The sequence below is a fragment of the Podarcis filfolensis genome, assembly GCF_964270895.1.
Source record: "Podarcis filfolensis genome assembly, chromosome: 8".
Lineage (NCBI taxonomy): Eukaryota > Metazoa > Chordata > Lepidosauria > Squamata > Lacertidae > Podarcis > Podarcis filfolensis.
This window is the reverse complement of record NC_139611.1, coordinates 10,653,789-10,678,968: the sequence shown is the minus strand read 5'-3', so window position 1 is coordinate 10,678,968 and position 25,180 is coordinate 10,653,789. Positions and strand designations below refer to the sequence as shown.

Here is a 25,180-nt window from a genome sequence, read left to right as displayed (position 1 = left end):
TAGTTTTTAGAGGAGGAAAACAAGAAAAAAAGTATTCTGAACGAAACAGTGGATGTATGGTTTTTGTGGTTCATGCTGTGGCCACAGACATGATATGCAATTTGACAGTGAATTTGGGGTGACCCAATGTAAAAATCCTGAGGATCCATGGGCTTTTACCTCCCCCTTCTCAGGCAGCCTCCTTTATTGCTAGCGTCCCTTATCTCGCTCCCGACTGCTTGCTGATCAGCGGCTTTGTTTCAACACTCACTTCCCTCTTTCAAAAGAAAAGAAAAGAAAAGAGCACAATCTGCTTTTCGCCCCTGGGTGATTAGGTTCCAGGGACCACGCATTCGCTCCATAAGACGCACAGACATTTCCCCTTTTTAGGAAGAAAAAAGTGTGTCTTATGGAGCGAAAAATACGGTAATCCTGGAGCGAGCAGGGATAAGAATGACATAATGCCCCACTTTGCCTATTGGACGTCCCACCTGCTCTGGATTCTTCCTAATGAAGAGTCCTGCTTGCAGACTTCCTGCAAGCATCTTGGTGGTCACTGCAAGAATGGGGTGCTGGGCCAGAAGAGCAACTGGCCTGATCCAGCAGGACTCTCCTTATGTCATACTGTAAGGCTGTGGTTATTGGCAATGGAAGGCTGGTGCTTCTATTGAGACCAGATGACTCTTCTGAAAGCCTTAACACACTATGTTTGCTATGTAACCTACAGCTGCTGTGAACTCCACCTCCCATCAGCCCCAACATCTTATGAATTGTGCCGAGATTTGCAGTCCGCAAACCTTCTTTGGGGGTGGGGGGGAAGGAGCAGCCGGCCAAAGCTGTTTTCCAGGGTGAGGCTGCCATTGCATGCTGACAGCTTCTAGAAGCCACAGGTGAGAGCTGAGTGCCGGGTGGGGACCAAAGATGCTCAAAAGCAGCCAGAAGACATCAGCTTGGTGAAGGCTGCAATATGCTATCACAGAGAGAACGAAGAGTTTATTTGTTTTTTGAAAAAACACAACTTTATTTCTCAAACCAAAGTAATAAATAGGATTTTTTTAAAAAAACAACAACAGGTTTTCAAGGGAGAACTCCACTCAAGGAAGGTTTGGCAGGGGAACGCTCCAGTAAGGCAGTGTCAGCTATGTGGCATCGGAAGCAGAGGCTGGCTGTTCCTCCCTGCTCCTGGGTGTGCAGTTCTGCCTGGCCACCGACTGCGGCCATGGGTGGGAAAGTGCTGGTCTTCTGAGCTGCCCGTCTGGAGTGTGGCTCCCGTCCTCAGTCGCTGGAAGTCTGCATCTGCTTGCAGAAGGCGTCAAACTGCTGCTGCTCCAGCTCAGTCATCACCCTGTTGAGGGCGTAGATCTGCAGGCCCAACAAGGACAGCTCTACAGTTTTAATACTTAAGACTTTAGACAGTAGATTAATAGATACAAACGATTTTAAAACACAGCCAGGCTTCCTACTGCAGATGCCCTCGCTACTTATTGAACTCCCTGCCACAAGAGGGTCCTGCTTAATTCAGGGGTCCGCAAACCTTCTTTGGGGGTGGGGGGGGGGAAGGCGCAGCCGGCCAAAGCTGTTTTCCAGGGTGAGGCTGCCATTGCATGTTGACAGCTTCTAGAAGCCACAGGTGAGAGCTGAGTGCCGGGTGGGGACCAAAGATGCTCAAAGTACCTCAGAAGGAGCACGACATGTCCACAGGGTGGATAAAAATCAATGATTTCAAAAAAATAAATCAGATTTCTTTGATTTAAATTGGATTTTTAAAATAAAATGCTTTTGGAGGAAAAAATCTTTCTAAAATTGTTCTCTGTTTAGGTTACATTATAGTCCAAAGGCTATTCATCAGGAAATAAGGATTTGTTTTAAGTTTGTTTTTTTTTTAAAAAAGTTTAACCACATCAGTTAACACACATGGATACATATGCTATAATGTTATTGCTTCAGTTAAATACATTGTTTAAATTGTTTTTAAGGAAACGGCTATTTTTCTCCTTCCAATAAAATACAACAGAAAAGTTGTCCAAATATAAAGTTAACTTTTTAAACCTCACAATAATTTCATTCATTATCTATGTATTTCTAATAGTGTAACCAAATCAGTAATTTTTGATATAACAGCAAAAACTGCTCTGAAAATTTTTTTTTATTCTAAAAATGAAATCTTCATCTGGTTGTAAATACTTATTAAGATTATACCAGCAAGAATGAGTCTTTCTGTAAATATATATATATATCAAGTCTGCAAGAAACCCGTAAAAGAAATGGAGTGGCCCTCATAGTCAACAAAAGAGTGGCGAAAGCTGTACTGGGATGCAATCTCAAAAATGATAGAATAATCTCGATACGAATCCAAGGCAGACCTTTTAACATCACAGTAATCCAAGTTTATGCACCAACTACTGGTGCTGAAGAATCTGAAATTGACCAGTTCTATGAAGACTTACAAGACCTTATAGAAGTGACACCAAAGAAGGATGTTCTTCTCATTATAGGGGATTGGAATGCTAAAGTAGGGAGTCAAGAGATAAAAGGAACAACTGGCAAGTTTGGCCTTGGAGATCAAAACGAAGCAGGGCAAAGGCTAATAGAGTTCTGTCAAGAGAACAAGCTGGTCATCACAAACACGCTTTTCCAACAACACAAGAGACGACTCTACACATGGACATCACCAGATGGGCAACATCGAAATCAGATTGATTATATTCTCTGCAGCCAAAGATGGAGAAGCTCTATACAGTCAGCAAAAACAAGACCTGGAGCTGACTGTGGCTCAGATCATCAGCTTCTTATAGCAAAATTCAAGCTTAAACTGAAGAAAGTAGGAAAAACCACTGGGCCGGTAAGATACAATCTAAACCAAATCCCTTATGAATACACAGTGGAAGTGAGGAACAGGTTTAAGGATTTAGATTTGCTGGACAGAGTGCCTGAAGAACTATGGGTGGAGGCTCGCAACATTATACAGGAGGCAGCAACTAAAACCATCCTAATGAAAAAGAAATGCAAGAAAGCAAAGTGGCTGTCCAACGAGGCCTTACAAATAGCGGGGGAGAGAAGGCAAGCAAAATGCGAGGGAGATAGTGAAAGATACAGGAAATTGAATGCAGATTTCCAAAGAATAGCAAGGAGAGACAAGAAGGCCTTCTTAAATGAGCAATGCAAAGAAATAGAGGAAAACAACAGAATGGGAAGAACCAGAGATCTGATCAAGAAAATCGGAAATATGAAAGGAACATTTCGTACAAAGATTACCATAATAAAGGACAAAAGTGGTAAGGACCTAACAGAAGCAGAAGACATCAAGAAGAGGTGGCAAGAATACACAGAGGAATTATACCAGAAAGATATGGATGTCTCGTACACCCCAGGTAGTGTGGTTGCTGACCTTGAGCCAGACATCCTGGAGAGTGAAGTCAAATGGGCCTTAGAAAGCACTGCAAATAACAAGGCCAGTGGAAGTGATGGTATTCCAGCTGAACTATTTAAAATTTTAAAAGATGATGCTGTTAAGGTGCTACACTCAATATGCCAGCAAGTTTGGAAAACTCAGCAGTGGCCAGAGGATTGGAGAAGATCAGTCTACATCCCAATCCCAAAGAAGGCCAGTGCCAAAGAATGCTCCAACTACCGCACAATTGCACTCATTTCACACGCTAGCAAGGTTATGCTTAAAATTCTACAAGGAAGGCTCAAGCAGTATGTGGACCGAGAACTCCCAGAAGTGCAAGCTGGATTTAGAAGAGGCAGAGGAACCAGAGACCAAATTGCAAACATGCGCTGGATTATGGAGAAAGCTAGAGAGTTCCAGAAAGACATCTACAGTGGTGCCCCGCAAGACGAATGCCTCACAAGACGGAAAACTCGCTAGACGAAAGGGTTTTCCGTTTTATGAGCTGCTTCGCAAGACGAATTTCCCTATGGGCTTGCTTCGCAAGACGAAAACGTCTTGCAAGTTTGTTTCCTTTTTCTTAACACCGTTAATACAGTTGCGACTTGACTTCGAGGAGCAACTCATAGAACGCAGTGTACATAGTAGCCTTTTTTGAAGTTTTTAAAGACTTTGGTGATTTTTGAAGCTTTTCCAAAACTTCTTTTGCAGCCATTTGGTAACTTAAGCTTTTAAAACTTTTTTGGGGGGGTTTGGATTTTGGGTTGGGGTGTTTGGAATTCAAGGACTTGGTGTTGGGGAGGGGTTTGCAAGAATCTGGAAGCTTGTGTGTTTTTTTTTCTGCATTTTTATGATTTTCTGTGACCATTGGGGCACTCTGCTGTTTTTTTTAAAAAATCTGGATTTGAATTTCTGTGTGCTAGGTGGCTGGGGGAACAGTTGGGGAGGGGTTTGCAAGAATCTGGAAGCTTGTGTGGTTTTTTTCTGCATTTTTATGATTTTCTGTGACCACTGGGCCACTCTACTGTTTTTTTAAAAAATTTCTGGGTTTGAATTTTGAAATGCTCTTTACAGTATGTGTGACTTTAAAGAGCACTTAATAAACTCTTTTTGTACCAAATTTGGCTTTGTTTGGACTTTTTTTGACCATAGGAACGCGTTAATTGATTTTCAATGCATTCCTATGGGATTTCGTGCTTCGCAAGACGAAAAATTCGCTAGACGAAAAAATTTGCAGAATGAATTAATTTCGTCTTGTGAGGCACCACTGTACTTCTGCTTCATTGACTATGCAAAAGCCTTTGACTGCGTCGACCACAGCAAACTATGGCAAGTTCTTAAAGAAATGGGAGTGCCTGATCACCTCATCTGTCTCCTGAGAAATCTCTATGTGGGACAAGAAGCTACAGTTAGAACTGGATATGGAACAACTGATTGGTTCAAAATTGGGAAAGGAGTACGACAAGGCTGTATATTGTCTCCCTGCTTATTTAACTTATATGCAGAATTCATTATGCGAAAGGCTGGGCTGGATGAATCCCAAGCCGGAATTAAGATTGCTGGAAGAAATATCAACAACCTCAGATATGCAGATGACACAACCTTGATGGCAGAAAGATCATGGCCACTGGTCCCATCACCTCCTGGCAAATAGAAGGGGAAGAAATGGAGGCAGTAAGAGATTTTACTTTCTTGGGCTCCATGATCACTGCAGATGGTGACAGCAGTCACGAAATTAAAAGACGCCTGCTTCTTGGGAGAAAAGCAATGACAAACCTAGACAGCATCTTAAAAAGTAGAGACATCACCTTGCCAACAAAGGTCTGTATAGTAAAAGCTATGGTTTTCCCAGTAGTGATGTATGGAAGTGAGAGCTAGACCATAAAGAAGGCTGAGCGCCGAAGAATTGATGCTTTTGAATTATGGTGCTGGAGGAGACTCTTGAGAGTCCCATGGACTGCAAGAAGATCAAACCTCTCCATTCTGAAGGAAATCAGCCCTGAGTGCTCACTGGCAGGACAGATCCTGAAGCTGAGGCTCCAATACTTTGGCCACCTCATGAGAAGAGAAGACTCCCTGAAAAAGACCCTGATGTTGGGAAAGATGGAGGGCACAAGGAGAAGGGGACGACAGAGGATGAGATGGTTGGATGGTGTTCTTGAAGCTACCAGCATGAGTTTGATCAAACTGCAGGAGGCAGTGGAGGACAGAAGTGCCTGGCGTGCTCTGGTCCATGGGGTCACGAAGAGTCGGACACAACTAAACAACAACATATCAAGTCTTACTGACTAGTGATTTAAATCGATTTGATTTAATTCAAATCCACCCTGCCCCTCCCCTAAAGCCCCATACAAACCGATAATAATAATCATTAACAACAACAATAGTTGGTCTCTAACCAACTGAACAATTTTTTAAAAATTTATTTATTTTGACTGCGTCAGATCAACACGGCTACCTGCCTGAAACAATAATAGAGGCAAGAAGCCCAGAATAAAATTTAAAATACTAACCGATGTAAAGGAAAGAGGTGGATTTGCCCTGCCAGACCTTAAACTTTATTATGAATCAGCAGCATTTTGCTGGCTGAAAGAATGGCTGCTTCTTGAGAACACAGACATTTTGGATTTAGAAGGTTTTAATAACGTTTTTGGGTGGCATGCATATCTGTGGTATGACAAGGTTAAAGCACTTAAAGCATTTAAAAATCATATTGTCAGGAAAGCATTGTTTAATGTCTGGATAAGATATAAAGATTTACTTGAAAACAAAACCCCAAGGTGGTTATCACCGATGGAAGCGAAGGGTCAGAAAAAGCTCAATATGGAGGCCAAATGGCCGAAATATTGGGAGATTTTGGAACAAGGAGACAAATTGAAATTGCAGAGTTTTGAGAAACTAAAAGATAAAGTGCGAGACTGGCTTCATTATTATCAAATAAGGGAGGCTTACAATCTGGACAAAAAAAATGGCTTCCAGGTGGAAAAATCAAAATTGGAAACAGAACTGTTAGATCCCAAAACTAAGATACTATCAAGAATGTATAACTTGCTGTTGAAATGGAATACTCAGGATGAAACGGTAAAATCTGCTATGATTAAATGGGCACAAGATGTTGGACATAACATTGTTTGCTGACTGGGAACAGTTGTGGACCACAGTTATGAAATTTACGGCATGTAATGCCTTAAGAGAGAATATTATGAAAATGATATACAGGTGGTACATGACACCAGTCAAGCTTGCAAAAATCTATCATTTGCCCGATAATAAATGTTGGAAATGCAAAGATAATGAAGGTACATTATTTCACCTTTGGTGGACGTGCCCAAGGATTAAGGCTTTCTGGGAGATGATTTACAATGAAATGAAAAAGGTATTTAAATATACCTTCTTGAAGAAACCAGAGGCCTTTCTCCTGGGCATGGTTGGCCAATTGGTGTTAAAGAAGGATAGAACTTTTTTTATGTATGCTACAACAGCAGCAAGAATACTCATTGCAAAGTATTGGAAGACACAAGAGTTACCCACCCTGGAAGAGTGGCAGATGAAGCTGATGGACTATATGGAATTGGTGGAAATGACTGGCAGAATCCGAGACCAGGGAGAAGAGTCGGTGGAAGAAGATTGGAAGAAATTTAAAGATTATCTACAGAAACATTGTAAAATTAATGAATGTTAAAATGATGTTGGAATGAAATGGTTTTAGCAACAATGTTAAAAAGGAGTATGTAAAAATGGATTGTTAATAGATGAAAATATAAAGCCATAATATATTAAGATAAAGAATTAAGATAAAAACAAAGAGGGAAAGGATTTGCTGAATTAACCATTTGAACTGGAATACAAAAAAGGGAGGTGTGAGGAGGTCAGGGAAACAAGTAAATGAAAGGTAAGACATGGAAAGATGGATTTATTTTTAATTGTTTTTATTTTTTCTGTATTTTGTATTTCTTATTTCTTTTTTCTATTTCTTTTTTACTTTTGTAATTCTTTTTGAAACTTTAATAAATATCATTAAAAAAAAAGAAACAAAAATAGAAGAAGCGAGTTCCCCGGTTCAGCTACCGCCCTTCAATGAAGCCGACCCGGCGGAATTTCCGCCAGTCTGCTCCCTGCCACGTCTCGCGAGAGCAGCGCTGACCCGAGAACACCGTACGCACCTTATTAGCATAGCCACACCCCTATCTTGCCTTCAAGAAGGCGCCCCCTCCCCTCCCGTCAGTCATGTCTCGCGAGAGCAGCGCAAGTGCGAGAAGACCGGCCGGCCCCAATTAGCATGGCCCCGCCCACCTCGGCCCGTTGCCGTTGCTTGAGCTCCTGCTGGGCCGCGCGCTGCTTGGCCTTCTCCAGGCGGCTGCTGGGACCGTCCTTGCCCTTGGGAGGCGTCCCCTGCTGCGGCAGCGGGATGGGAGGCGGCGGCAGCTTTTCGCGGCGGGCCCCGCCGGGCTCCATTTTCTTCCTCCTCCCGCGAAGGAAGATGGCGGCCGAGGTAGGGACGGCGCATGCGCCGGGGGAGGAGCGTAGCGGGGGCGGGAGAAGAAGCGCACCTTCGCACGGGATTGGGGAGGTAGCCGCTCTACCCACCCACTCCTCGTCTCTATGATGCGGCGCTCATACATGAGGACTATACGCATGCGCGAGAACGGGTGCTGCGGTGATATCAGAGATAGGAATAGGAAGAGTTACACATTCCATGAGTTTGGAACGGGCGTTTCCGGGCTCGCTTTGGATAAAAGCGTTCTTAAATATCTCACGTTTAGAGGTGAGATATCTCCATGGAGAAATCCTTGATTTTAGCCTAGTTGTGCCCTCTTCTCCCAAAAGAAAAAGGGATGCCGTTGCCGAGATTCGGTTGGCCTTCACTAGTGGCCAAGCCTTTAATGTGATAGGTCCTGCCCTGTGGAACTCCCTGCGACTAGACCTTTGGCAAGAACTGTCTCTCTTTTGAGAACTGTATTCATGCACTCCTCTGCAGAGATTGGAGTAGCCGCTAGTTTAACAATGCACTGCCTGAAAAGGGGGTTTAATCTCTGGGTCGTGCATTGCAGAGGGTCGGACTAGATAATTCTCCTGGTCCCTTCCAACCATACAAATCTATGATCTGTGATCTACTTGTGTTCCTTTTGCATTAATAGGTAATACAACTGGTAAAGGCTGCTGAGTTTCTCATTGTGAGTCTTTTTGAGCTTTGGTTGTTGTTTAGTTGTGTCCGACTCTTTGTGACGCCCTGGACCAGAGCACGCCAGGCACTCCTGTCTTCCACTGCCTCCCACAGTTTGGTCAAACTCATGCTGGTAGCTTCGAGAACACTGTCCAACCATCCCGTCCTCTGTCATCCCCTTCTCCTTGTGCCCTCCATCTTTCCCAACATCAGGGTCTTTTCCAGGGAGTCTTCTCTTCTCATGAGGTGGCCAAAGTATTGGAGTCTCAGCTTCAGGATCTGTCCTTCCAGTGAGCACTCAGGGCTGATTTCCTTCAGAATGGAGAGGTTTGATCTTCTTGCAGTCCATGGGACTCTCAAGAGTCTCCTCCAGCACCAGAATTCAAAAGCATCAATTCTTTGGCGATCAGCTTTCTTTATGGCCCTGCTCTCACTTCCATACATCACAACTGGAAAAACCATAGCTTTAACTATACTTTCTGAGCTTAGCTTAATAAAAATAAAAATACTGTAATAGTTTGGGCAATGTGCAAGTTGCAATATCAGTGTCGTTCCAATCTCAAGGGCCTTCTGAGGCTGGAGGTCTCTTACCACCTCTGCCTATTCAACTCCCTATGCAACACATTCCAGCCCCTCTAGACGGCTGTTTCTGGTTTTCATTTGTACAGTACCTCTTTGCCATTCATCCTCATCCATTCATGGAATGGTAGATTTCGATGAGACCTCCAAGGGCAGTCTAGTCCAACCCCCTGCGACCCTTGTTGATTTGCTCCCTGTGCCAAGAAGTTTTATGGAGAACCACCATGAGGGCTTGACAACACTGGAAAACCCATAGCGTGAAACAGAGTCCTGCTCGGGGCTGGAGGGGATCAAAGGAGACATCTCCAGAACGCCCAGCATCTTATTTATTTCATAAAATTTGCTTGGCCGCAAAACAAAACAAACCCCAGTTTACAAACGAGATAAAATTACCAACAAGAAAAACTAACAACAGCAATTTAAAACTATCAGAAAGTTAAAAATAGCAACAGACTTGAAACAAATGAAAACTGGCATCAACCAATAATAACAACAAATTTATTATTTATACCCCACTCATTTGGCTGCGTTTCCCAATACCAATACCCAATGTTTTTTTTAAAAAAAAAAAAAGTTTAGGGGTATTCTCATTTTGACTCAAGAAAATCACCATTTTATAGTTCAAATCAGGAAAAATAAATACAGTAAATGGACAAAAGTACAAAGATTCACATGTTTAGTGGTGTGCGTACCCCTGTGTACCTACAGAAAACAGCACTGCCAATACTAATTCTTTCCAGGGATTTTGCACTAAACAACCCAGATTCGCATTTTGGGTGTGTGTTTAGTTTTAATGTCAATTCAGTTTTGTTTGCATCGTTCCTTTTTCTGTACAGTATGTCCTTCCTTTTTCTTTTTTAACTTGCACCAACTTTCTTACCATCTGGGTAGGATTTGGCGACATTCCGAAAAGGGTCCGTCGAAGGCGTCCGCCCGATGTCCCTCGGCAGGGAGTTCCAAAGGCTTGGCCCACTAAAACCGAGTTGTCACAAACGCGGGGAGGCGATTGTGTGACATCCCTCGGGGATGGTGTGAAAACGACGGAGACCGGAATCCGGCGCCGCCTAGCGGGCCGCGCAGCCTCCACCCAGCCTGCGATCCCGGCTCGCTTTGTCCAACACGGGAAGGCGGAGCGCCGGCTCTGCTCTTCCGATCCATCTCGCCTCTTCTTCGTCCTGCTCCTCCTTTTGCAGCCCGTCGGGGGCGCAGGGAGGAGCCGGAGGTAGAGAAGCAGGAGGCGGAGGCAAGACGAGGCCGGCCGGCGGACGCATCTCTCCTTCCTCCCGGTCCCTTTGCGCTCCTCTCCGCCGCGGCCCCCTCGCCATCTCTCCACCGGGCGCGCCGTCCAGGCGCCCAGGTTTGCGCTCCTCTCCGCCGCGGCCCCCTCTCCATCTCTCCACCGGGCGCGCCGGAGGAGACACAAAGGGAGCCCGGAGAAGGCGCCTGGCTGCTGGGCCGGGCCGGATCGGGCCGAGGCGAACCGGGGCAAAGCGGTGGCCGCGGCTGGGGCCAGGTGGTGGCGCGCCATGGCGGGCGCGTCGGGCGCGTCGTGCAGCCTGAAGGACGAGCTGCTGTGCTCCATCTGCCTGAGCATCTACCAGGACCCGGTGAGTTTCGGCTGCGAGCACTACTTCTGCCGCCGCTGCATCACGGAGCACTGGAGCCGCCAGGAGGCGCAGGCGGCGCCGGCCCGCGACTGCCCCGAGTGCCGGCGCACCTTCGCCGAGCCGGCGCTGGCGCCCAGCCTCAAGCTGGCCAACATCGTGGAGCGCTACGCCGCCTTCCCTCTCGACGCCATCCTGCTGAGCGCGCAGCAGCGCGGCGCCTCCGCCTTCGCCTGCGCCAAGGAGCACGGCAAGGTCAAGCTCTTCTGCCTCACCGACCGCGCCGTCGTCTGCTTCTTCTGCGACGAGCCGGCCGTGCACGAGCAGCACCAGGTCACCAGCCTCGACGACGCCTTCGAGGAGCTCCAGGTGCGCAGAGGGGAGGAGGGGCCTGCTGCGCCGGGGCAGCAGGAGGAGGCCGGGATGGGGAGGAGGCTGTCCGCTGCATCCCTGGAGAGAGGAGGGTGCCTGCTGTGTCTCTGTAGGAGCTGGCGGGGAAGGGCGCCTGTTATGCCCCTGGGAAGCTGGAAGAGACGTGTCCAGTTGTGGCCTTGTAGGAAGGTGCCCATTGTTCCCCTGGAGGAGGGGAGGGGGTCCAGTTCTGCCCCAGAAGGAACTGGAGAAGGGTGCCTGTTGTGCCCTTGGAGGTGGAGGAGAAGGCCTGTTGTGTCCCTGTATGAGCTGCAGGAGAAGGGTCCCATGGCGCTTCTGTTGTGCCCAGTGCTATTTTTCTAGAAGAGGGGCCGGAGCTCACCATGAACCCTTCTTCTCTTAGACTGGCGCCCACCTGAGAGGTGCTGGAACTGAGTTCTTGAGATCTTGGACTGAGAAAAAAAGCCTTGGTTGTGCCCATATAGTACAGCATCCTGTTCTCTCAGTGGCCAAACAGCAGAGCCATTGTGGCTAAAAGCCATCTCTCCCCTCCTCCATGAATTTGCCCAATCCTCTTTTAATGCCATCTAGGTTGGTTGTCACGACCGCTTCCTGTGGTAGGGAGTTCCGTAGTTTAACTCTGCGCTGTGTGAATAACTGCCTCCTTCTGGGAGGGCCCCTGAGCTCTGCAGCGGGAGCAGGGTAGGGGTGCGAGACCCACCTGGATGATGCCGAAACTGCGGGCACTGCATCACCTCCTTGCTGCCCGTCTATTTTTCAGAGGGAACTTAAGGAGCAGCTGCAGACTCTGCAGGACAGCGAGCGCGGCCACACAGAAGCCCTGGCTCTCCTGAAACGGCAGCTAGCCGAGACAAAGGTAAAGGCTGGGGTGGTGGTTTGGCAGGCCCCAAAGTTGTACCTGGGTGATGGCAGAAGGCTCCTGAGCAAAACCCACCATTGCCTACGCTGAGTTTCAGGCAGGTGACATTCCTCATCCTAGCTGGTGCCTTTGGGGTTTGAACCTGGGACCAAGGTGTCTCTTGCTGAGCTATAGCCCTCCCCTAAAAACAGAGTAATATTCTAGTCCTCATTGTTCTGCACAAAGAGCTGGCTTAAATAAGAAGTTCCCTTATACAGAATCAGGCCTTTGGGCCATCTAGGTCAGTATCTCCAAAACTGACCAACCAGGGTTTTTGTCTGGGGAGACAGTCCCAGCCCTGTCAGGACATGTAGCCAGGAAACGAAACCCGGGACCTTCATGATAAGGTCTGCATGCTAAGAAGATGCTGTGGTCCTTTCCTCTAAAAATAAAAATACAGGCTTCTACTCCTCAAGGCCCTGAACAAATGGTGTGACTTAAGCTCTGTGGTATCTGGAGGGCCACAGATTTCCCCACTCTTGATTTTAAGTAAACGGGCTTTAAATAAATGCCAGTTTGTCTCCACACTCCTGAAAATTTTGACTTGTGTTCTAAGACTGCAAACCAATACTAGAGATTTTTCACCTGTTTTGCTCCTGCCTTCTGCTAAAAGGAGCCCTTTAAAAAACTTCCCATGCTAGTTTAAAGCCTGCTAGTTGTTGATATCAGCTGCGGAAGAGATTTTGAAGCCTCAGGTGTCTGCCTTCTCACCAAATGAATAGCCCTCTTGTTTTGTGGGGACTGAAGGGAGCTGGGAACATTGCTCAGATCCGATCGCTCCCCCCAGAGTGCAAATACTGCAGCGCTTTCGGATAAAAAGGTTTGTGGTGGTGACGCTTCTCATGTTTCGACATCCAAGGCCCCTTCGCTGACAATTGCTCGGGTCCTAAGCATGCAGGAGCATACAATGGGGAGTTCTTACAGTGAGAGAGACCATTGGAGTCCACCAGGCTCAACACTGCCTTGCAGGAAAGGCTGTAGCTCATTGGCAGAGCATCTGCGTCGCATGTGCAAGGCACTTGGTTCAGTCCCCAAAGACATCTTTGAGAGACCACTGCCTGAAAAACTGGAGAGCCTCTGCCAGTCAGAGTAGGCAGCACTGAGGTAGTTGGGCCAGTGGTCCGGATACGTCATCTGTCTGTGTCTGCAGCAAAAGGTTGGGAACCTGCAGCTCTCCTGATGTTACAGAATCATAGAATTGTGGAGCTGGAAGGAACCCCTAAGGGTCAAATGCAGGAATCACGACCAAGGAATCCCTGGCAGGTGGCTCTGTTGCTGGACTCCAGCTCCCAAGAGCCTCTGCCACTGTGGACAGTGTTCAGGGATGCTGGGAGTGGTAGTTCCGGAATATCTGGAGGACCACCTGATCCTCATCCCTGATTGACCGTGACTTTCTGTCCAGGGGTTTGCGATGGAGAGGATGTCCCTGTACAGTGGTACCTCGGGTTACATACGCTTCAGGTTATAGGTGCTTCAGGTTACAGACTCCGCCAACCCAGAAATAGTACCTCAGGTTAAGAACTTTGCTTCAGGATGAGAACAAAAATCGCGCGGCAGCAGCGGGAGGCCCCATTAGCTAAAGTGGTGCTTCAGGTTAAGAACGGACCTCCAGAACGAATTAAGTACTTAACCCAAGGTACCACTGTATATTACCTGTAGGTGCTGCTGAGGATTGAAGCTGCGGACTTCTGCAAATGGAGCTGGGCATCTACCGCTGACCTACAGCCCTTCTTTTAAGGCAGGGATGGGGAACCTGTGTCTCTCCTGATGTTCCTGGATTTGAACCCCCAACAGCCAGCATGGGCAGTGGTCAGGGATGAAGGGAGTTGAAGGAGGCCGTCCACATCTGGAGGACCCAGGGTTCTCCATCCCTTCATTAAAAGCCTCATTATAACAATACCAATTTATAATACAATTACTAATATAAATCATTTAAATACCAAATTATATAATTTAGATAAAGTGGGCCCCACCACGTGCTAGAATTGATGATTTTCTTTATTTCTGCATTCCAAAATCTTACTGATTTCAGTTACATTCCAGTCATAATAATACAACAGCTGCAATATTTTTAATTTCTATTTGTGTTGACACATTAAATGATTTATGAAAATACAAGTGAGGATCTCAAAACTACAGTGGTACCTTAGGTTACATGCGCTTCAGGTTACATACGCTTCAGGTTACAGACTCCGCTAACCCAGAAATATTACCTCGGAATATTAAACAGAAAATTATCAGACAAGCTGAGGGAAGTTCTGGAAAAAAGGGTTTAAGTTAAAAATGGATGTATAATTTTGTAAAAATGTTTTTTTTAATGGAAAATCTAATAAAAAATATTTATTAAAAGAAATATTACCTCGGGTTAAGAACTTTGCTTCAGGATGAGAACAAAAATTGTGCTCCGGCGGCGCGGCGGCAGCAGGAGGCCCCATTAGCTAAAGTGGTGCTTCAGGTTAAGAACAGTTTCAGGTTAAGTACGGACCTCCGGAACGAATTAAGTGCTTAACCTGAGGTACCACTGTATATCCTTGTTCTTCCTGTGTGTGACATTTATTCCATCCATGGTGTTTCTTCCTGTCCTTGTAAAATGGGATATATATATTTCCCCGGTTCTTGCTGTGATCTGTCATGCCTTGGGCAGAGCTGATATCCCATTGTTGTTTCATAAATTTCTCCATCACTCAGTCCCGTGATTGGTTATTTTGCAAATTTAAAGTGACATCTCTCATCAAAATGGGAGGTCTCTTTCCCCACCCTGTCCCCCACCCAGACGGCTTTAAACAAGTTGCAAGATCCGCAGTATCTCCATCTTCGCACAACAATCCTGCAGGGTGGTATCGAGGCGATCGCGGGTCTTCTCAGGGGGAAGCCAAGCTCCACCCATGACTTGCCTGCATCTCATTCTCTCCACGCAGTCCTCCGCCAAGAGCCTGCGGGCCACGATCGGGGAGGCCTTTGAACGGCTGCACCGCCTGCTCCGCGAGCGCCAGAAGGCCATGTTGGAGGAGCTGGAGGCGGACACGGCCCGGACTCTGACGGACATTGAGCAGAAGATCCAGCGCTACAGCCAGCAGCTCCGCAAAGTCCAGGAGGGCAGCCAGATCCTCCAGGAGCGGCTGGCCGAGGCGGACAAACACTCCTTCCTGGCTGGCATTGCGTCCTTGTCCGAGAGGTAGGCTGAGTTGCGCAGGCGGCTGACAGCAGGGGGAGTTTGGGAGCCCAGGGTTAGAGCAGCCTTCCCCAGCTGCGTCAAACTAAGCATCACTCATGGGAACATAGGGAGGGGGTTGCTAGACCAGGCCAGCTTCCTGTTCTCACAGGGGGCAAACAATTTAACCCCTGTGTTGCAAACCGAAGTCAGTAATATCCAAGGCAACACGATGACCAAATACAATGATACGATATCAATATACACTCTTTATATAATATGAAATACAGTGGTACCTCAGATTACATACGCTTCAGGTTACATATGCTTCAGGTTACAGACTCCGCTAACCCAAAAATAGTGCTTCAGGTTAAGAACTTTGCTTCAGGATGAGAACAGAAATTGTGCTCCGGCGGCGCAGCGGCAAAAGGAGGTCCCATTAGCTAAAGTGGTGCTTCAGGTTAACAACAGTTTCAGGTTAAGTACGGACCTCCGGAACGAATTAAGTACTTAACCCGAGGTACCACTATATATGAAATCATTTAAACAGAAAAATTGTGAATCTCTGAAAGTTGCAAAATATGCACTCTTAATGGATTCTCTTGGAAACGTGAAACCAAATAAACATAAGCCTTATAAGTCTCTGAAAGTCTTTGAAGACTATGCAGGTCTCTGGAAGAAGCAATGTATCAGATTCTTATCTGGTGAAAACAGGCTGTAAAGCTTTGTTTATGGAGTCCAACGCTGCCGAAGTAGTTTGCAAACAGACGTTGTGAACAGTGATTTCGGATATACCCACTGTTTCGTGGAATTCTTCTTCATAACTTTATGACCATTGCTTCATAGCAATTGCTGTTACACTTTTCCATTCACCATATAGATGGGTTTATGAAGCATTTCTGTATCCTTCTGCTGTGCTGAAGAAGAATTCCATGAAACAGTGGGTATATTCTTTCAGAGACTTGCATAGTCTTCAAAGACTTTCAGAGACATATAAGACTTATGTTTATTTGGTTCTATGTTTTCAAGAGAATCCATCAAGAGTGCATATTTTGTGACTTTCAGAGATTCTTAAGTTTTCTGATTATGTGATTTCATATATTTCATATTACAGTGGTACCTCGGGTTACATACGCTTCAGGTTACACACTCCGCTAACCCAGAAATAGTGCTTCAGGTTAAGAACTTTGCTTCAGGATAAGAACAGAAATCGGGCTCCGGCGGCATGGCAGCAGCAGAAGGCCCCATTAGCTAAAGTGGTGCTTCAGGTTAAGAACAGTTTCAGGTTAAGAACGGACCTCCGGAACGAATTAAGTACTTAACCTGAGGTACCACTGTATATAAAGAGTGTATATTGATATTGTATCATTGTATTTGGTCATCGTGTTGCCTTGGATATTACTGACTCACAGGGGCCAGCCAGATACTCCAGTGGGAGACCTGCAAGCCGGACCTCAGTAAAACAGCAACTCTCCCCTCCTGTGTTCCTTTGTTCTTTCAACTTGATGCTTATTCACAGCTATACAAAAATACAAACCCATTGCAAAGCATCTTTTTTTATAAAATACTAAGACAAAACAGCTACTTTTTATGCTATATTAAGATAAACAGTCTGAAAAAGGACAAAAGTCAGAAAGAAAAGACAAGTACTGTAAAAGAGAGAGAGAGAAGGGAAAGAGGAAAAACTAAAGGTGTGTTTTCCAGCAATGGTTATTCAAAAGCATCACTGTCTCGGGCCATGGAGGCAGAGTACAGCCACCGTGTCTAGCAAACATCAAGTAGACCCATTGAAAGTGTGTGCAGCCCACGTGCTCCTTGCTCACCCTGGTTCTCTTCCTCCTCACAAGGCTCAAGGGCAAGATCCACGAAACGAACCTCACATACGAGGACTTCCCCACCTCCAAGTATATGGGGCCCTTACAGTACACAATCTGGAAATCTCTCTTTCAGGACATCCACCCAGGTGAGCGAATGTGTTTGCTTCATTTCTGAATTGCGTCCTGTAAAAATATCCCGATTTTTAACAGTGAACGGCCGCAACAAAATCAGCATTATATGACAGTTGCAAGACTGAGGTAGATTTAGACTGGGATAAAAGACCTCCACTTCAAAGGTGTTGTTGCGAAAGGAGGGTTCTTAGTGTTGGTGCAAGGGGAAAAAGAAGGTATAAAAGTAGAATGCCACAATCCACATTTGGTGAGAGAACCCCAGAAGAGATTTAAAATCACAAAGCACGCAGCAAAGTAAAGCATGGAAGTAGAGGTTGTTAGACCATTGAAATACGCCCTTGTGAGTTTCAGAACTCCCCTCACATCTAAAAAGACCACATGTTTGGGAAATTAAAAATGGTATACTTACAAACTCTCCAAAGGTCATATTCATGTGCTTTTCCATACAGCATTCAGAAAAAGTTGCAGAGGCAGTAAAACTTGGCTTAGTTACAGTGGTGAAAGTTTAAAATATTGGTGGGTGCCACTACCGAGAAGGCCCTCTGTCTCATTCCCTGGAGCCTCGCTTCTCACAGTGAGGGAACTGCCAGAAGGCCCTTGGCGCTGGACCTCAGTGTCCGGGTAGAACGATGGGGGTGGAGAAGCTCCTTCAAGTATACTGGGCCGAGGCCATTTAGGGTTTTAAAGATCAGCACCAACACTTTGAATTGTGCTCGGAAACGTACTGGGAGCCAATGTAGGTCTTTCAAGACCGGTGTTATGTGGTCTCAGCGGCCGCTCCCAGTCACTAGTCTAGCTGCCGCATTCTGGATTAGTTGTAGTTTCCGGGTCACCTTCAAAGGTAGCCCCACGTAGAGCGCATTGCAGTAGTCCAAGCGAGAGATAACCAGAGCATGCACCACACGGGTGAGACAGTCTGCGGGCAGGTAGGGTCTCAGCCTGCGTACCAGATGGAGCTGGTAAACAGCCGCCCTGGACACAGAATTGACCTGCACCTCCATGGACAGTTGAGAGTCCAAAATGACCCCCAGGGTGCGCACCTGGTCCTTCAGGGGCACAGTTACCCCATTCAGGACCAGGGACTCCTCCACACCTGCCTGCCTCCTGTCTCCCAAAAACAGTACTTCTGACTTGTCAGGATTCAACCTCAATCTGTTAGTTACCATCCACCCTCCAACCCCCTCCAGACACAAAGGACCTTCACCGCCTTCACTGGTACTGATTTGAAAGAGAGGTAGAGCTGGGTATCATCTGCATACTGATGAACACCCAGCCCAAACCCCCTGATGATCTCTCCCAGTGGCTGCATGTAGATGTTGAAAAGCATGGGGGAGAGGACAGAACCCTGAGGCACCCCACAAGTGAGAGCCCAGGGGTCTGAACACTCATCCCCCACCACCACTTTCTGAACACTGCCCAGGGGAGTCTGTCCCCTCCCACAACCAAACGGTGTAGAAATATTACAAAATGAATAAATAGTAACATATTTCTCCCCGCAGTGCCTGCCACCCTCACGCTGGACCCCTCCACGGCCCACCAGCGCCTCATCCTCTCCGATGACTGCACCATCGTGGCCTACGGCAACCTGCACCCACAGCCGCTGCAGGACTCCCCCAAGCGCTTTGACGTGGAGGTCTCGGTGCTGGGCTCGGAGGCCTTTGGCGGCGGGGTGCACTACTGGGAGGTGGTGGTCTCGGAGAAGACGCAGTGGATGATCGGCCTGGCGCACGAGGCCGTCACGCGCAAGGGCAGCATCCAGATCCAGCCCAGCCGTGGCTTCTACTGCATCGTCATGCACGATGGCAACCAGTACAGTGCTTGCACAGAGCCCTGGACCCGGCTGAACGTCAAGAGCAAGCTGGAGAAGGTGGGCGTCTTCTTGGACTACGACCGCGGCCTCCTGATCTTCTACAACGCGGACGACATGTCCTGGCTGTACACCTTCCGGGAGCGCTTCCCGGGCAAGCTCTGCTCCTACTTCAGCCCGGGGCAGAGCCACGCCAACGGGAAGAACGTGCAGCCGCTGCGGATCAACACCGTCCGCATTTAAGGGCTGCCGATGGGGTGGGAGAACCGTCAGCGGCATGGCACTGACTGTTGTGAGCCGTGATGCCTGACTCCTGGGGGTCCCTCCCAACTCTACCATTCTGTGGTTCTGTTCTTGACTGGCAGAACAGAGGGGTGAACACGCAGGGTTCCTTGCTTGAGCACCCAGAAGAGCGGGGCTTTTCAATTAGGGACAGAAAACTGGTGTGGGGTCCACCAGGGGAGGGGAGTTGGGATTCTTGCTTGTGGCGTTTCTGGGTGCTGCCCCTCGATGCAGCTTGGTGGGCGGCCGGCGATGGTGCAAGGAGGTGGGTCGTGGGCCAGCTGAGGAATGAGGCGCTTTTGCGAGGGAACAGAGCTCCGAACTTTTCTTTCTCGGCAAACTCCGTGTGGTGCAGATTCCAGGCCCACAGGCAGGTGCATGTACCAGAACGAAACCTCGCGGCCCCCACCGCTGGCTGGTTTAAGTGGGAACGGGTTTATGTCTGTATGGACTTTTATTAGTTGGTCTGATTTCCTGTTTTGGGAGGCTGGGAGGAAAATGGCGGCTGGGGAGCACCGGGGAGGGGGAGGAAAGAAGGAAACGGTGAAATAAATGGAACGTTTGGACCCCAAACCTAGATGGATGTTTTGTGGGGTGTGCAGATTGGTGGTGGTGTTGTTTGCAGTGTCAGGCTAGGACTAGGGGGACCTGGGTTCAAATCTGTGGTCTGTTCTCTTCCCCAGCCATGGGGCAATCATAATCTCTCAGCGTGACCTACCTCGGAGGGTTGTTGTGAGATTATTGGAGAGTGTTTGGGAAGGAACATGAATGCCGCCCTGAAATCCTCGAAGCTGCCTTGGAGCGAGTCTAACCACTGATTCCCCACCCCTGCATTAAAGGAAAGTGTTGAGCTCAGGGCAGGCAAGTGATGGTCCAGTTCAGGGACGATGGTCTTCCAGAGACTCCCAACGATCAGAGATTATGGGAGTTGTCCCACGCTAACATTTGCACGGTTGAAGATTCCTTGTCCCTGTGTTTAAAGAAGCCAAAGTTGCATTGGAGGCAGCTAAGGGCATTGAAGGCAAGTGACGGTCCAGTTCAGGGATGGAGAGCTTGTAGTTCTCAAGAAATAGCTAGACTCCAACTCCCAACAGCACCAGCCAGCCTGGCCTATATTCAGGGATGACGACTAGCATGTTGGCAGCTGGGGGCAGTGAAGGCAAGTGACGGTCCAGTTCAAGGATGGAGAGCTCGTGGTTCTCCAGAAATTGCTAGACTCCAGCTCTCAACATCTGGGGGCCATGAGGCCCTTTTGCTGGATCGCTGCTGCTCAGTGGTGGAGTGACCGCCACAATTAACAAGCAAACACGGCTGTGGGAGGAATGATTCTGGCGATGTTGAGCAGCTGCAAGCAGGAGGAGGCTGGTGCAAGTTTTCTGTGTGCGGTGGAAATGCTTGCCTCTCAGTTTGCTAAAGGTGGATCCAGGGGGGCACGACCGAGACGTAGAGCTTGTGGGGTGTCGCAAGTACGACATCCAATGGAAGGCGAGAGGCGGGGAGACAGGGAAGGCTGGGCTTTGGCTTCACATAGGACGCCCCTGTAATTTGAGGTGACAAACTGTTAGCCAAACCGTCCAGAAGAGGGTAGCATTGCCTGAATTTGTGCCACAAGTGAACAGTTTAATCACAGTGAGCTGGGGGAGCTGCATTATTTTCCTTTCAGCAAGGAATGTAAAGTATCTCCCCACGTTGATTGCTTGGCTAGGCATGTCCAAATAGCTGTGATGTTTCATCCAGAAGGCGGCGGAATGATGGCTTTGGTGTGTTTCTCTAGGTCAGGGCTCACCAGTTTGGCCCCTTCTGAGGGATACTGAGCTGAAGCTCCCAGTACGTTTCCGAGCACAATTCAAAGTGTTGGTGCTGACCTTTAAAGCCCTAAACGGCCTCGGTCCAGTATACCTGAAGGAGCGTCTCCACCCCCATCATTCTGCCCGGACGCTGAGGTCCAGCGCCGAGGGCCTTCAGGCGGTTCCCTCATTGCGAGAAGCAAAGCTACAGGGAACCAGGCAGAGGGCCTTCTCGGTAGTGGCGCCCGCCCTGTGGAACGCCCTTCCAGCAGATGTCAAAGCAATAAACAACTACCTGACATTCAGAAGACATCTTAAGGCAGCCCTGTTCAGGGAAGTTTTTAACGTGTGATATTTTACTGTATTTTTGGTTTCTATGGAAGCCGCCCAGAGTGGCTGGGGAGGCCCAGCCAGATGGGCGGGGTATAAATAATAAATTATTATTATTATTATTATTATGAAGCGACCCTCATCGTCCCTGACCACTGGGCGTGCCGGCTGGCAGGGATCTTGGGAGTTGGCATCTGCCAACGTCTGGAGGGCCACAGGTTCCTCTGTTGCAGGCCGACCATCGCTTGCCTTTACTGCCCCTGGGTCTCCATCACAACTCTGCCTCCTTTACACACAGGGATGTAGCAGCCGCAACCCCCCAGGTGTTGCCTGATTCCTTCTCCCGCCATCACTCACCTTTGACGTCACTTGCCTTTACTGCCCCTAATTCCCACCATCACTACTTTGCCTTCTTTTCATGCACAGAGGCAAGCTCCCTTCATCCATGACCATCAGCCCACCAAGGACGGTTGGAGGTCAGTAGCCTGACTCTCCCTGCTCAAGTTGTTGCAGTGAATGTAGACATCATCATCTTCAATGGATGCAAAACAGGAAAAGGGGGAAAAGCTCTGTAGTTGAGCTGTGCAAAATTCAGCAAGGCTACCTTATCTTGCAAAGGAGCTGAGTGGGTCATGTCAGGAGCTTGGTGGGGAAGGCAGAGGGTGGGGTTTTTGGTTTGTTTTCTGTTTGTGTTCTGTAATTGCCAGAAGCAAAAGTAACTGATTTCAGCTCTCAGGGTTTCCAGGCAGGTTCTATCCCCAGCACTGCCTGGAGATGTCAGGGACTGAACATCTTTTCCCTTAAAAACAAAGCACGCTTCTAGTCGTCATCGCTGCAGATTGAGGGGTGACTTAAATAGAAACGGAGGAAGGTGCCTTATGCCAAGTCAGGCCCTTAGACCAGGGTTTCCTAAACTTGGCTCTCCAGCTGTTTATGGACTACAACTCCTATCATCCCTAGCTAGCAGGACCAGTGGTCAGGGATGATGGGAACTGTAGTCCAAAAACAGCTGGAGACCCAAGTTTGGGAAACCTTGGCTTACTCTGACTGGTATCAGCTGTCCCAGGTTTCAGGCAGGGAATGCTCCTAGCTATACCTGGCAACACTGGCGAGAAAACCAGGGACCTGCCTGTAATGTGAGCACCCGGCTGGTGAGTTGCAAGTTTCTAGTCCTCACCACTGTGAGTAAAAGACTGATTTCCAAAGCTAGCAAACTCCCGTGCACCACACCAACAGGAGTGCTGTGTGATTGTGGTGTCAGGCAGGACTGGGGGAAAGGGGGGACTGTTTTAAGTAACTGGGGAAGAGGGGATTCCAGGGCTAGTTGGAATCTGCAGCCCCCTTCTTCATCACCCTTGTGGATCCACTGTCTCAGGGATCCAGCTCTGGCCCTCCTTGCTTTAGCTGGGGCCGGGAACGGGGGTCCTCCTCAGCCAACATTTTTCATGTATTAGATGGCATCATTAGATCCCTTCGTTTGGGAGGCATGTGACATGTCAATAATTCCGGGATTAGCATCTATGTGGGACGGGGGCAACGATGTGCCGGCCAGCCAGAGGTCCTGACGCAGGGCCACCCCTCCTTTCGCTGGGCTCAGCTGCTGCAGCTCCAGCTGCTGGTGGGTAACCCTACCCTCGCCCACAACAAAGGGGGAGAGGCGATCGCGACTCCAGGGAGTTATGCGCTCCATCTCAGGCCGCCATCTCAGCTTCCCAGAGTTGGCATGTGCCCAAGCAGAGGCGGCCATGTCATTGCAATTCTCTCTCCTAGCCGGTATTTGAGAGGAGGGTCCTGCACCATGTGAGATGCTTAACCCCACTGGAAAGACACGGGACTAATTTTAATTCCATTGCTCAGCTCCGGCTGACATTACTGTCAGCGGTGGCGCTGTCCAAATGCCTGGGAAGTTTTGTGGGGGTTTTTAATTTACTTTTTCAACGGCAGCTGGGGGCCTTCTCAGATCACCCCTGCGGCCCTCTTAATCCCATCTCCCTCATTTCATTTCATTTGATACCCCTGTCAGGGGCAGGGGGCTCTTGATTTTGGCCTCTTCTCTCTCTGTGTGTATGTCATATTTGGATATTAATGTGGCACATGCAAAGAATACCTTTCCTCGGAGGAGGAGGCCTGTTACCTCATTCTTTCGGGGAACCTGTTCTTTCTCCTCCTACAGAAAGGTTTAAGTTTCTAGTCCTCAAGTTCCTGGGAGGAAGACCAGTTTCTTCCAATGCTGGCAAACCTTTTCACTCTTCCACATCGATTGGGGAGCTGTGCAGTTGCACCAGTTTCTGTGGCTGGCGCAGATAAAAACCTCAGATTCATAGGGTCAAAAGCACAGGCCTCTCTGGCAACAGCCTTGCTGATTTCAAGGTCCAGAGGGTTGCCTTTCCCCATGGATCTTTCTTGTGTTCTTAGGAGAGAGCTGTTGGACTTGAGTGCTCCCTTTGGGTCTCCCTTTGGGGCCACCGTGAGAACAGGATGCTCTTGCCTCGATCCAGCAGGTGCTGCTTAGGTTCTTGTGGAAATCTGCACCCTACAACTAAGTCTCCACGAATAACCTCCGTGCTTTTGAGTGTGTAGAGAACATCAGGAGGACACCACTGACCTGGTGGCTGAGGAAGGTTGCTTTGAACACCTTGAATGTAAGAATGTAAGGGATATGGAACCCAAAGAATCCTGGCAACCCAAAGGAATGCACAAATACAACCATTTTTAAAAAGACCAACAAGAGCGTTTCCCTCATTTTATTAATATTATTGTTACCAACTCAGAAGCGTCTTTCCATTTGTTATGATACTATTTTTGGTATAATGCCCCAAACCAGTTATATAGGCTTGTATCCGATCCTACCCAAGAGTAGACCCATGGAAGTTAATACACATGACTATCTAAGGGGCCTACAAGCCAAGGAGGACTTCTCTAGATACGAGCCCCCGTCTCCAGCTGCCACGACTTCCAGAAAGCTTTAGCGTATACGCACACAAAACACACAGAATATGGAATGGGCTTCGGGTCTTCTGTTTTCTTTTTCTTCTTTTGCATGCACAGAGAAAGAAAGCTGGCATTCTGCTGAAGGACTTTGGGAGGCAAAAAACAAGGGAGAGAAAAACAAGCACACAGCACCCGCAAAGTCGCCAGTGAAAAAGAAAGCCCCCACAAATCCAGTTAACACACACCCCAAAGGAACCCCATCAGTCCCCAAGCAACGGAAAACAACAGGGGGGGGGGAAGCTGCTTCTGCCGGAGGATTCAGGCAAACAGTTTTCTCTCACTCACCCAATGAAGCATCTATTGATTTGTGCAGCTCCTGCAACCAACAGAGGTCTCTTGAGTCCATCGTTCGCCTGGGATGGCACCAACCCGATTCAAAACTCGGGATTGGTGGACTCGGGTCAAAAGGGCACGTGGGGTGCAAAACTGCTTGTCCGAATCCTCTCCCCACCCACCCCCTGGGTCAGTTTTCAGGAAATCTCCCCTTATTACTATGGAGTCACGTTCCACCATTTGAAGGCAGAAGGCTTGCGCTGAACGTTGGTGCCACAATGGACCTCCCCCAGCTGCTTGTGGTAGGACGAAACGTCGTCGATAAAGGTGCAGGTCAGGCCCAGTGGCTCCAGGAGGGAGCAGACATGCTGCTCCAGGCAGCACTCAGCCTCGATGATAGGCCCAAATGGCTTGGGGATGCCCAGGTCCCTGGACAGCACAATCATGTTCACCTGGATGCAAAAGGAGAGGGAGAAATTGACCGCTGAGCTAACGAGGACCTAACGATGAATTGTTTAAGGGGGAGTGGAAAGAAACCATTGATGGGTTATCTATCAAACTTATCACCCATACATGAAATCGCAGGCAGGGTTTGATATAGA

The 25,180-nt window shown here is 48.1% G+C and overlaps 3 protein-coding genes across 6 annotated transcripts in view; 1 reads left to right on the top strand and 2 right to left on the bottom strand.

Moving 5' to 3' along the window:
- Window positions 1-971: 971 nt before the first annotated feature.
- Window positions 972-9,680, bottom strand: SVBP (small vasohibin binding protein). Its single transcript, XM_083629790.1, has 2 exons — window positions 7,664-9,680; window positions 972-1,341 (listed from the first exon to the last, which is right to left on the bottom strand). The coding sequence occupies exons 1-2, from the start codon at window positions 7,823-7,825 to the stop codon at window positions 1,255-1,257; spliced, it is 249 nt and encodes an 82-aa protein (XP_083485916.1). The 5' UTR covers window positions 7,826-9,680; the 3' UTR covers window positions 972-1,254.
- Window positions 9,679-24,538, top strand: TRIM62 (tripartite motif containing 62). 3 transcript variants are annotated; one of them, XM_083629502.1, is made up of 6 exons: window positions 9,679-10,470; window positions 10,531-11,086; window positions 11,871-11,966; window positions 14,927-15,183; window positions 17,007-17,122; window positions 18,608-19,770. In XM_083629502.1, the coding sequence occupies exons 2-6, from the start codon at window positions 10,640-10,642 to the stop codon at window positions 19,156-19,158; spliced, it is 1,467 nt and encodes a 488-aa protein (XP_083485628.1). In that variant the 5' UTR covers window positions 9,679-10,470; window positions 10,531-10,639; the 3' UTR covers window positions 19,159-19,770. The 3 variants fall into 3 exon arrangements, with proteins under 3 accessions (XP_083485628.1, XP_083485627.1, XP_083485629.1); XM_083629503.1 differs by adding an exon at window positions 21,448-24,538 and having other exon boundaries at window positions 10,342-11,086; window positions 18,608-21,024; XM_083629501.1 differs by having other exon boundaries at window positions 9,679-11,086.
- Window positions 24,024-25,180, bottom strand: part of LOC310769742 (protein-arginine deiminase type-2-like) — an 80,541-nt gene continuing 79,384 nt past the window's right edge. For both annotated transcript variants that reach the window (XM_083629429.1, XM_083629430.1), the window contains one exon: window positions 24,024-25,030. In XM_083629429.1, the coding sequence (XP_083485555.1) occupies window positions 24,797-25,030 (234 nt within the window). In that variant the 3' untranslated portion in view covers window positions 24,024-24,796. The remainder of the gene's footprint in view (window positions 25,031-25,180) is intronic.